This window comes from Maniola jurtina, chromosome 7 (genome assembly GCF_905333055.1).
Source record: "Maniola jurtina chromosome 7, ilManJurt1.1, whole genome shotgun sequence".
NCBI lineage: Eukaryota > Metazoa > Arthropoda > Insecta > Lepidoptera > Nymphalidae > Maniola > Maniola jurtina.
In genome coordinates this window covers 7,983,785-7,997,129 of record NC_060035.1, presented here as the reverse complement: position 1 = coordinate 7,997,129, position 13,345 = coordinate 7,983,785, and the positions used below count along the sequence as shown (strand labels likewise).

Genomic DNA, 13,345 nt, shown 5'->3' with positions numbered 1-13,345 from the left:
AGTTTTTTCAAATCAAAGCTAAATTCCGCTTTCACTTTATTGTTTATCATTTATTTGCTTTTTTTTTACTTTTCATTTATTTACTTTAATATTATTCACTTTATTATTTAACGCACGTTTTTTGTACAAAAATATTGTATTTTCTGTAAAGCAATTACATTCCTTGCGTATTGTATACTATTCGTTATTAATAACATCCAATCAAAATACACAGAATCTAGACGTGTAGATTTTTCATTATTAACCACGTTAAAAACTTGTTAAAATTGATTGTATTAAAGTTTATATAATGTAAAATAAAAGCAACTTTCAACTGCTAAATGTGAAATTGTTTTTATTTTGCCTCGACGGTTCGTAGGTACCTAAAGAAAATCACAATAATTGCCATAAACAGTGTGAACATAATATACTTAACCCGGCTTCCAAAGTAGCCTTGTAAATACCTGTTGTTACATTTTTGTGTGCGCATGTGTATATTTTGATCTACTTAACTGAGTAATAGTAATATTTCTTTAAAATATTAAATGAAAAGTTGTCATACTAATATAAATTATTACTGAGCCTGGCTGGCACTTGTTCATAATTTAATCTTATTTTATGTTTAGTTATTAATTCAAGTACCTATATAATTACACCAGTTCAATAATCTGCCTCTTTTGATTTTGTGTCTTATTGTAATGAATCACTGCCCAAATATGGATAATTATAAGAATAATTTTGTACACACCACTGCCCATGTAACTATAGTTTTATTAATCTAGCAGCTTTTCCATTTAAATGAACATAACCAATATTAATGAACCTACATCCTCAGTTTCATACCAGTATAAGGTCACATTGATATAAAATATACTATCAGCCCAAGGTCCTGATAAAACAGTAAGTACTCTGTTTAAAAGTTAAGAAGATACAAGTCTTTTATGATTATAAAAGATTTACTTTGGTATTTTCATTTAAAGAAATTTCATTATGTTGCACACAAAGTAAGATTTAAAATCAAATATTTCGCTCAAATGTTACAAGTTAATTTGTCTTGTATATTTTATATCAAGCAAGTTGTGTCATGTGTGATACATAAATTGTTTCATTTTGTACTTGTAGTACTATTATTAATTACCTACTAATATGTAAAAGCAACTAAATTTTTTCAATAAGGGTGTATAATTTTGGTTTTACTGAATTAAGTAATGATTATATTATCTGTATCTTTGACCTGGTAAATTGTTTTTGATTGTTATAATATGAATGAGCTTTTGTTAATGAACAGACATTGTAAACCTTGCATAGTAGAAGTTATAAATTCCTATTGTCTGAATACAGTATAACCATTTATTCAAAGATTTCATGGTAAATATTCGTTTTATATTATATAAGCCTTACTTTCTTATGAAACTAAAGCAGACCACTATCCTACTTGGTACCTTTTTCGTATGTATTTTAGATAATAGAATTAATGATATAGTAAGTAATACCAACTCTTTTGCACACAAAAATAAAACTAAGTTGGGCCCGCAACATTGAATAATAATTGATAGAACTAAGAATGAAACAAAACCACCGTCGCGATGCGTAAAAAGTTAAAAAGTACTGAAATAGATATATACGAGTATGCTGGAAGAGGTGTGCCATTCAAAATGGTAGCTTTTTTCTGTGCCGATTCAAGCGTATCGGTAACTAAAATTGACACTTTGTGTGGCTGTGTTTTTTACACACACTATTTTGACAGATGTCTCATCAATCACTAATATTTAGTTTCAAGTAAGCTCACATGATGCTCACTGCTGCTATCAGCGCTAAAATGGTGAAAATCAAGTTGCTTCAAAAACAGGTCGGCAATCGCAAATCCAGCATACTCGTATTAGTAGAGGTCATTGGTAAAGGCTGACACTTGCGCACTGCTTTAAGAGGGCTCTCTCCGTCACTCGTTTCCACTCGTTTCATACAATCGTAGTTCCAATTTCATTTGAATATTAAGCAACCAAAGTCCATGAAATTTTGCACATATATTCTAGAAACTAATATCTATGTCTGTGGTTTTCCAGATTTCTGTTAAAATATTCGGTTTCAAAGTTACGCGGTCTTAAAATTTTCATACAAATCTTTGAGCCCCTGTAATTTTAAAACTACATATTTTTAGAAAAATCTAAAACACCACAGACGCAGATATTAGTTTCTAGAATATGTCTGCAAAATTTCATGGACTTTGGTTGACTACGATTGTATGAAACGAGTGGAAACGAGTGACGGAGAGAGCCCTGTTAATACTTGTATAGACTACAGTGCCACCAACTTATCTGTTCAGGTGGCAGCGTCACTAGTGGAAAATTTTATATTGCTATTTCATGAAATTCACCAAGAAGAAAGAGGAATAAATTCTTTCAACATAGGAAGATTCAATATAGCTTAATTACCCGCTATTCACCGGCATGGATTTTAAAATGGCGGCTGTTGTTCCAATTTTGCCCACCTGAAAAGTTATGTTGCTGACCACTGTAGCAATGTAAGGTCCGAATTTGGAATGCGCGATTATGAAGCCTCGCGTTCTCCTTACATTTTCTTTACAAAAAACGGTGTAGACCGACCGGTAACGTCGATGTTGCGTCCTCCAAATTATATTGTGCTATTAGTTTTACAATGTGCAACAGAATTAGCATCCATACCCGCGGCTTTCTTCTAAACTGGGTTTCTCAAATCAAGGCCATAGTCGGAACATGCAGGATTAAGGGTGTGGACTGTGGTATGTAAAAATGGTGATACGACTTTCCTTCTTTATTTGATAAACACTTATTGAAATTCGATTATGTAATTAATGTCTGTTCAATGTTCAATGAATAAGTATAATCCTAAACAGTGCGGCGTTCCATAATCTTAGGAGCGGCCGTTTTAAGTATGCGTTTTTGACATAATAATGTCAGTTACATATAAACAATAATGTGTATGAGAGGTCGCACAATATCATTTTACGAGTATATGTTACTGACACATGTCAAAAATGCATACTTAAAACGGCCGCACAATAGTAGGATTCTTAATTAAACAAAGCATTTTGACAGGAGCCAATGTCAAATTGTAAAAGAATGTATTTAAAGTAATAGTGATGTGATACGGTTCAATTGTGTCATTGTAAATGAGTCGTACTCAGGACAATTGTATTTATAACTCAAAGATTTATCCAGGGTGGGAATCGAACCCATGGCAGATACCTAGTTTCGAAATCAATTATTACTATCCACTCGACTAATTAATCAGTCCACGTTAAATTTAATTTAATTATATCAGCTATAGTTCGTCGTCGTACTGAGTCAGTCTTCATACCATTTGCCTCTTTTTGTCCCAATACTATTTAATTTTCGAAAAAAGCTGGCAGCTTAGGAAATGTCAATTTGCTTTGTTTGATTAAAAGACCATAGTTGTTTAAGCTCGAGTTATTGTTTCGTTTATCTTAAAATTCAATTTTAATTTATGTAAAGATTTTCCTTAAAATCCTTACGACACCTCTTTTTTGGCTATAGCGTTGTTTATACAAATGAAATAAATGACATTTTTAACATTCGTTGGTACTACATCGCTGCTTCACGGAGTGATATTGAAACAATTTTTCATAGAAAACCTTCAATACATTCAAAATAAATGTCAAATGAGCTTGATGGCTCTCATTCAGTATTGATCACTGAACTAGTGAATCACCCGGCTGATCCCCTCTTTTGTAGTCCGTTCTAACTTCTAGTGATATATCCCACCTATATGATAAAGATGCCTCCCATATTGTACATGCAGTTCATAGGTAAAAGTTACACCCATTGTGTTCAAACTATTAAAAACAACTTGTATAATTGCATTTAATTCGCTTAGTTCTCTTTGCTATCGTTGTTAAACTAAAATGGAGACAGTTTATGTTGTTGATTTTATGATATTACATATGAATTCTAAGTGTTTTTAATGAAAGTTTGGTGTCACTTATTACTACACATACCGTTAAATAACGCCTTGTTAATTTCTCAAGTTAAGAAATAGATTAAGTTACCTTTTTCTTAAGTTCTATTTAATATGGACTTTAAGGTTCTCAAAGATATAATGCAGTATTCCTAGAAGCATGTAGCCCATTTTGCAGTTGTAGTTAGATTTCTCGACATCTGCATTTATATTTAATAGTGTTTAAGTTATATTTTCTTATAGCTCCGACGCAAATTGACTATAATCGGATCAGTTTGACAGAATATTTGACAGTTAACCACCTAAAACTGCGCGTGGCGTCGTCGTGGACAAGAGTAAAGGAGTGAAATAATAAAAAAAAATTGTACATCATAATCCAAAACATATAGCTGGAAGTGTATATTATCTATATAAAAAAAATTGATCAAATGCGAGTCGAAGTCGCACACGAAGGGTTCCGTAAGTACTATCGAACAAGAAGTGAAACTTTTTGTAATATAATAACAAATTAACGGTTTTTGGATTTTCCCTTTACTTGTGATATAAGACAGTGCTAGCTGCCCATGATTTTCGGCAAACGTGAAGTACCTACCCTATAGGCTTTGATTCCATTGACCGGTCTTGAAAGACAGGACAAACAATGAAATTATTTTATAAGGGTTCTTTTTTTCTCTGGAACCCTAAAATAAAAAGTACAGGCTTGTTTAACTTTTTTTTTTCATTTCAGCCATTTTTAACTGACTTCCAAAAAGGAGGAGGTTCTAAATTCCAGTGCATTTATAATGTTACTTTTATTCATAATTGACGCGATTATACTTATATTGATATTGTTAGATTGACTTATATTGATGAAGTGGATCCGATAATAGTAAATGTGCGGGTGGAGTTTTCATACTGTACGGTGTGTTCCTACTATGTCGTCACCGTAAATTATTGTTGTTGTTTTGTATGAAAGAGTCGTGGGCGACAGTTACCTAATCCTGCCGTCCGCGGGTATATGTGAACACCTCCATATACAAGCCATGACGCTGTAAACTGCACGGTTTTTTTATCGTCACAACACAGTGGGAACGCGCCCTATGTATACCTATTTTTGAATCAGTTGTTCCGTCGCTAAGGCTAGTCTATAAGGTATACGATGCCGCGATTATTTTAAAGACAACATGTAAGTATAGTCCATACAAAATCACTTCTCACGCGCCATTTTAACTTTATGGGTAAATAACTGTCATGTCAAAAGTACGGTTCACTCGCCTTTAAATTAAGGACTAAAATCGTACTTTTGACATATTGACAGAGTTAATGGCGTTTGAGAACTCATTTTTTACGCATTATAAATAAGTTAATATTCAACAGATTTTTTTGAAGTTGCAATATAGTGTAGATTGAATCCTTTTTCATTTATATAGGTACTTACCTAAATATTGTTTTTCAAAATCTGTATTGAATGCAACCAAATAAACAAAATAAAGTGCCATTGAGCCCGTTCCTTAAAAGAATTACACTTATTAAATTTTTCATTATTAACATATTGTAGCAGATATTTCGCATTCATTATACAGAATATCATTATATAATTTTATACTATATATATATAATTTTTTTACTTCTCTCTTAATCCACTTGCCCTTTAAAATTAAGTTTTCATAAATTATAGAAACACCATTGAAAATTCAGTGATCTAAACATTAAAAAAACCGGCCAAGTGCGAATCAGACTCGCACACGAAGGGTTTCGCACTACCCGTACAAGAAATCTCAAATCTGTATTAAACAGGTGTTTAATTATACAAGTTAATGCCATACAGCGCCATCTTGTTGTGATTTTGTAAACTAATCCGTGCCGCCATCTCTTAAGCAATTACCATCCCCATAATAAATACAGTGTTGATGTATCTGCATTTTATAACTATATTTAGCACTACGTAAATAAAGTATTGTGGGAGCTGTGATAGCCTAGTGGTTAGAACGTCCGACTCCTTAATCGGAAGTCGGGAGGTTCGATTCTGGACACGCACCTCTAGCTTTTCAGATAAGTGCGTTTGAAACAATTAAATATCACTTGCTTTAACGGTAAAGGAAAACATCATGAGGAAACCTGTATGCCTGAGAGTTCTCCTTGTACTCAAAGGTGTGTGAAGTCTGCCAATCCGCATTGGGCCAGCGTGGCAGACTATGGCCTAAACCGTTCTCACTCTGAGAAGAGACCCGTGCTCAGTAGTGGGCCGGCAATGGGTTGATCATGTCGAATATAGTATTTGAGCAGGTAAACATGATAGGCAAGCCCATGGGCTATCAATGGTTTATATTATACTTTGTATGCATGGTTTGTATGACTGTCTCTAAAGTTCTGATTTTAGCCACGCGCCAAAAGATTCTTGACGGACCTGGGCACAGATTATTTATACTAATAAATAAAATTGGAGTGTCTGTCTGTAATTTCGAAATAACTACCGCATATTAAGGTCATATGGTTATTTGAACGATACTATAACTGAATCACACGTTTTTAAAATTTTTGTCTGTCTGTCTGTCTGTTTGAAAAGGCTAATCTTGGGAACGGCTGAACCGATTTTGACGGGATTTTCACAGACAAGTAGAGAATTGACCAGGGAGTAACATAGGCTACTTTTTTAACCGACTTTCGAAAAGGGAGTTGTGTTTTTCTACCTATGTACACCGAAATCTCCGAGATTTCTGAACCGATTTGCGTCATTTCTTTTTTAATCGATATTGCGACATTGTTTCATAAAAAATTTGGAGTCCAACTCCTCAATCCTGATGCTGCAGGGGATCTGACCAATCCACGCGGGCGAAGCTGCGGGCATCAGCTAGTCTACTATATTACTAGAGATAGATGTGCGACTCCAGATTTATTTTTCCAAGTTACGCGTGTGCTTTCATGTAGAGGGCACTAATAGCGCGCTAGGCGTGCGAGAGCGCGAAAATTAATTAAATTTCAATTAAAGCTATTTCAATGTACTGTACTAGCATATATTATATTTTTTAAAGATTTTTGAACATGTTTTAAACAAACATTATTAATTCCATTAACGTTTAAGCCTTGCTCTCATATAGATGGCTCCACAAGCGATTTTTAATTTGCGATTTTTTAATGTTCTGAAGTTGCAGTCCTATGGACCTGGGTCTGTGATCTGTCAACCTCATCTTAGATTATTTATGACACTATTTTAAACTACCAGGCTTAAAACAGCTAGAATCCAGAGCCGTAAAACCAGTTAAAAAAAGAAGTATTTTTTGTTTTGTGCCCTGTGGCTGTGGTGTGATCTCGAAAAACCACAGAACGAAACCACGAATGACGAAACTATCTACTCTTTGGACGGAAACCAAACGAAACTGATTTCGTCGATTTTCTTGTGCTGTCTAATGTTTTCATTATAAAAATAGTGAAAAATACCACCTGAGTAGTTTTAGAAGTTCAATATTCCTTGAGAAAGTGCGCAACCTAGCGTAGGTACCTGTTAATTATATCCTCTTTGGTTTCGTTTTTTGCATAATGAAAAATAACTCAAAGGAAGATGAACTAGAAGGTTGGACTAAGGAAGAGAAGTTCGAGTTATTAGAAGCTCTAAGAGAAGTTGGAACCAATGACGTTGAAAAAATTAAAGAATTAATTTCTAACAAAACTGAAGTTGAAATACGATCTGCGCTAGACTTTTATATAAACAAAGCATTGGCAACTCCTACAATACGTAGAAAAGAACGGAAAGTGTTTCCGCCAGTGGTGCCGTTGGCAGGTTGGGCTAAATACATTATTGATACTCATGGATTAAAGGAATATCAGACCGAAACATACATTGCGTTACGCTTAATAGCCGAGTTTGAAGATAAACCACCTTCTGTGATGACTGAGAAAATAGATTTCAGAAAATTATATCAAATACTTGCTGAGGCATTAGAAGGCAAACCATTATCGAAAGATAAGTATATTAGCTCAGTTATATACAAATGTATTGTTGAAACAGCTCTCACTAGTAAGGCATTTAATAAAGGTTCTACATGTTTTAAAAGTATTCTACAGGCATCATGCAATCCAGTTGAGGAAGATGTCAATGAATTCTCACAACCAACTGATAATGTTGAATTTGCCACTCTGCGAAATGTGTCGTCAAGAAAGAACTACAATCCATTAAACATCCCTGTAAATAATTTAAGATATTCAACACGGGTTTAGTTCAATACCTATTGATAATGGAATTAATGTGATATTAGGTTATTCTGCCACTAGTATGTTGAATCGAAAACCTGCATCAATCATTATTACAATTATAATTTGCATAGGTTGAGGATGGCAACAATGAACTAAGTGGACACAGTGAATCACTTTAGCTGTGCTATGCATTGGTGTTACACTGCAATTTCACACGATAAGAAGCTACCTGCACACTAAATCATCACCCTAGTCGCCAGCAAGCTGCCAATCTAATTGCACATGCAGGGGCATTTTTTGTGTTTTGAAGTAAAAACGAGACTATCTTTTTTCTTTGCTGTTTTTGTGCTAAAAGTGATAATTTATTGGTTTATCGTTTTGAATGATTCATTACACTTCTTTTAGCATATGAATTAAAACTTCTAGGTGTTTCTGCACATTTCTACATAACCTGTTGTAAAAATATGCAGGGGTGATGCACAGTGAATCAATGTCTAAAAATGCAGTGAACCTATAGCCTATTTATAATAAAAATGCTAAAAATAGATGGAAGTTAAAACTAAAAAGAATAGGTAATTAGCGATTAAACATTGGCGATCTTTCAATAAGAGAATGTTTAATTATTTTTTTGCAAAATTTGAAGAAGCTATACTTACTTACTTACTTATACATATATACACACATTGTTCAAAATACCATAAATAATAATACAAATAACTTTTATTGTACCTATAAGTTTAGATATCTTGAGAGAAGTTCACTTCAACTTCGGTTCACTAAGTATCACCCCCACAGTTCATTGTGTACCATAGGGTGTGAACCATTTTACTATTTTGGAATAAGAAATCCTAAAAAAAACTGATATAAAATATGTAAAAACCTAGTATGTGGGTTTAAACTTCTTGCATTATACATCACTATAGAAGTGGAATAATAACTGCTCTAAACTTTTTGTGGTTCAAAGCTGCCACTCCTACCCTAAACCTAGCTTGAAATGCATTCTTATTAAAGCAGTTGTCAGTTCTACAAAATACTATAGATACTTAAGTTTTGAAAACAGGAATACATATGAGTCCCTAACAACTTAGATGTTTCTAACACATTGTGCTAAGTGACTGTTGAACTAAAGCTACTCTCTCTGTATTTGTTTATTAATATTATTGGTATAACTGATGTCAAAGTTTAGTAATTATCTGTTGGATTGTGTAAGACATGAAACCTTGTCAATGTTTTATTGTTTTCATATTAGGAGATTCTTACAATATTTAACCATTAGTATAAAATACATCATAAAATTGTGGTATAACTATGAATAAAATGTTTTCTTAACAATCTGTACATACTTAAGAAGAGTTCAACCATTCAATAAATCGATTGAACAATCTTAGTGCTACTTTTACTATTCTATCCCAAAAACCAGGCTCCTCTTCCGCTGCCTGAGCTGATGGCGTGGGGTAGTCATCATTTTCAAAATCCTCTAGTTGACGTTTTTCCCTTGATATTGCATTGCTGTTTTCTAAGTTTTCTATAAAAATTAAAATAAACTTTTTTTACATAAAACAGAGAAGTAGGGTAGGTATTCATCAAATTGAAACAAAAAAATGTTAAAAATCATAAAAACTGTTAAGTGTTTGTAGGTTTTTAATTTAAAATCAATGAACAAGAATAAATAAAGGTCGCTGCATACGTAACGTGTTTTTTGCGCGTATTAACGCGTGGAACGTCCCGCCCCGTCAGTTTTCTAGTTTTCCAATAGTACTTCGAGAAATCGTCCCCTCCCGTCCGGGACGGGATAAAACACGTTACGTATGCAGCGACCTTAAGTTTAAAGCCTAGTTATTCCAGAATTAACCAATCGTTTTTAACTGATCTGAAAGTCAAAAATTGGTGGGCAAAATATACTATGTATGTATATAGGCACCATTGATTTGATATAACAGATGAAATCTATGATAGGCCTACCTACCTACTATTAGCTATGCTATAAAATGCACACCTGCAGAATGGAGTGTGCTCAAGGCGCAGCATCTTATTTGATTAGCAACTCAAACTCACCTCTTTGAAAGACTCGGCATTATTCACTTTGAGGAATTTGACTTAGAGCGTTTATGCACTCATTCGGATTCAATTCGTATGTAACTTATAGTTTTCATAAAGTTACGTCCGTATTTGTACGTCAAAAATCCACGAAATACGTATCTAGGCACGTTTTGTATGGTGGCCACTTTGAATCGTATTTTTACGAAAACGAATGAGTGCACAAACGCCCATATAAGGTCATAGGAGGGCACCTGGTGATTCTCTCTCAGTGTCTAACACTAATAATAACCACCAAGCTCAATTGACATTGGTTGGTTATACAATGCTGCTTTACTAAGTGATACTAAAATATTTTTTGTAGAAAACCTCCAAAGAACTAAAACTAAATGCCAAAAAAGCACGGCGGTTATCATTCAGTGTTAGACACTGAGTTAGCGAATCAGTAGGCTGGGCTGTTAGTAGTCGCCGCTGCTATGTCAAAGTAAAGCTTGGGATAAGGCGATGCTGTCCCTCAGCTCCACTGTACCTACACTATGTAGGTGTGCTTTGCTCCATAGACCATTGTTCAGCTCATGTAGAAATTATATAAACAAAATCAATTATTCTGTTAACTTACTAGAGTTTTCAAATGTGACCTGAAACAATATATTTGATTAGAGAAAAATATATTGAACATACCTATTGTTTAAATTAAAAAAAAAAACACTCTTTGGAAGTCGGTTAAAAATGTCTAATTTCAATAGGTAGGTACTTTGGAATGGTTTTACTCACCTGATATCCAAAGCTTAATGTCACAAATAAGAATAAAGCAAGAGTTAAGAAGAAGTAAACATTATTTCGTCGCATGTCGCCTGTTTCAATTGCCACATTAGGGATTGCGTGACTTTGAACTTGCATTTTATATAGGAAGGCGTGGCGTACCGGAAAATCATGGCTAGTAATCATTGATAGTACCAACAAAGCGAATTGTCCCTTTTTTGCTATAATTCGTTACACGTAGATGGCTACTGGTGATCGGACAAATGTGTTTGTGTTTAGGTATTTACAGTACCATCTAGGTAGGTACCTCCCTACCAAGTACCAACACACTGAATGAATTTAAAAATACTGGAAAAAGAATTGCTGATTGGTAAGTAGTAGGTAAGTAATTGGTCTACTGACTACTAGTCATCACAAATGTTCCTTTTTACCCGAATGCGGCAAAGCCAAAAAGAAGAGTAATGAATGATTTTAGCAGTCTATTCGTGTATGTATGTTTGTTTCCAGATTTTGTGTGTTCAACCGTAGTGCCTAAACTACTGGGCCGATTTTGATGAATGAAGTGTCAATTGATTCGTTGTTAAGGTCCGGGTGGCATAGGCTATTTTTACGAAAAAAAAAAACCTAACGGATTCATCAAACTAATCAAAAAAAAGTGGTCTCCAAAATTTTTTTTTGCTATTGTAGGTATCAAGTTTGATGTCAAATAAAGAGAAGAAAATTCTGAGTTCATGAATATAAATGTAGGTACAACAATATTAAAATATACCAAGCGACAAAAAACAATTTTCAGTGTTTCTAAGACTGGGTAGGTCTAGGTAAAGGTACCTAAGTATTATAACACAGGTAGTCCAACAAACCCATGAACTTTTAGTTTATTTCCGTAAACGGAAACCTACCCAATTTTCTAGTAGGTAGGTACCTACTACCTACCTAATACGAGTATTACGAGTATCGAGAAAGGTAGGTATATACCTGTAACTAAACTTGCAAAGTAGATGGATATTCTTGTGTTGGCATTTCTTCTCATTCTTAGGTGTGGAGTCTAAAAATCCATACTAGGCCAGCGCTATCGACTATGACTTGAACCCTTCTCATTTTGAGAGGTGACCCATACTCAGTAGTTGCTCGGAATGATGATGTTGAGGTAGGTACCACCCCTGAAATGTTGGGCTACCAAGTCATGGTCGATCGATGGATAGACCATGGATGTTGTAATATTTGATCTCAAACTATAAAGCGATATTTCATATTTGAACAAAGAGTACCTAGGTAAGTACAACTGCAAAGTGTAAAAAAAATAACTGCAGTCCCACGCGTTACTGGAGGGAACTGTTATTTTATTTTTTATTATAGATAATTGTGGTAGCGACTGTACCTACCTAGGTATCTACTAAATTAAATGCATGTTGCGGATATGGTAAGTACTACCTAAGTATGTCGTGTTTGTACCGTCATACAATGATCAATGGTAACCTTTGTTATGCTTCACGGCGCACAATAGTGATGCATACACTGTACTCTGGCTCTGAATTTAGATGTAGGTTCAACTGTGGTACAAAACCATCAAAGTCATCAATAATGATGCAGTCTAAGACGGAAGCGGGCTAACCTGCGAGGGGTGTGGCTGTTTTCATTAAACCCACACCCCTTTGGTTTCTAGACGGCATTGGTACCTACCGGAACACTAAATCGCTTGGCAACAGGGCATTGTTGTTTTCAGTATTTGTTGTTTAAATACAGTATACGGTAGGTACCTACATAATATACCGACATATAGTTTTTGAGATAGCCCCCAGCACCAAAAATGGTCTAAAACTGACAAGTTTGAAAGCCCCTCCATATTTTTTAAGATTATAATAAATAAAAAATATATTCGTACTCTACTCAATGAGCTCTAAACAATGATATCCCACATGCTAGGGTAAGATTTTTTTTTCCGGTACCTTTTTCATATATGGGAGCCCCCCTCAAAAATGTTATAATTAATATAATAGTTGGTTTTGGGTCAACGTTCTACACCAAATACTAGTCTAGAGCTAGATACCTGACACGCGGACGACCGACAAACGGACAGACAGCAGTGACATTAATAGGGCTGCGTTTTTACTCTTTGGTTACGGAACCCTAAAAACGAGACAACCGCTCAAGTGAACAGTCACTTCGAATGAAGCGTTTGATAATAAATAATCACACTGTCGGATTTCAATGTGGTCTTTACCATAATTTAGAACAATTCCTTAAATATTTGTATTTTAAAATTCACATTCAACATAACTGAACCTCACACCTGGGACTGCAGCTAATAAAAGAAAATCATTGTCTCAAATACTATAATTTAGTTCAAAAACTTTCCTTTACAACCTTGCCATTGTAGTGCACACATTAGAAGGGGTAGTAACAAACAAAGATACTTTAATTTTAATATGTATAGATTAGCCAG

At 34.4% G+C, this 13,345-nt stretch overlaps 2 protein-coding genes across 2 annotated transcripts; one reads left to right on the top strand and one right to left on the bottom strand.

The window, feature by feature from the left end:
* Positions 1-43: 43 nt before the first annotated feature.
* On the top strand, positions 44-9,490 carry LOC123866913. Its single transcript, XM_045908694.1, has 2 exons — positions 44-67; positions 7,438-9,490. The coding sequence occupies exon 2, from the start codon at positions 7,450-7,452 to the stop codon at positions 8,125-8,127; it is 678 nt and encodes a 225-aa protein (XP_045764650.1). The 5' UTR covers positions 44-67; positions 7,438-7,449; the 3' UTR covers positions 8,128-9,490.
* Positions 9,304-11,211, bottom strand: LOC123866917. Its single transcript, XM_045908697.1, has 3 exons — positions 10,915-11,211; positions 10,760-10,778; positions 9,304-9,628 (listed from the first exon to the last, which is right to left on the bottom strand). The coding sequence occupies exons 1-3, from the start codon at positions 11,086-11,088 to the stop codon at positions 9,447-9,449; spliced, it is 375 nt and encodes a 124-aa protein (XP_045764653.1). The 5' UTR covers positions 11,089-11,211; the 3' UTR covers positions 9,304-9,446.
* Positions 11,212-13,345: the final 2,134 nt, after the last annotated feature.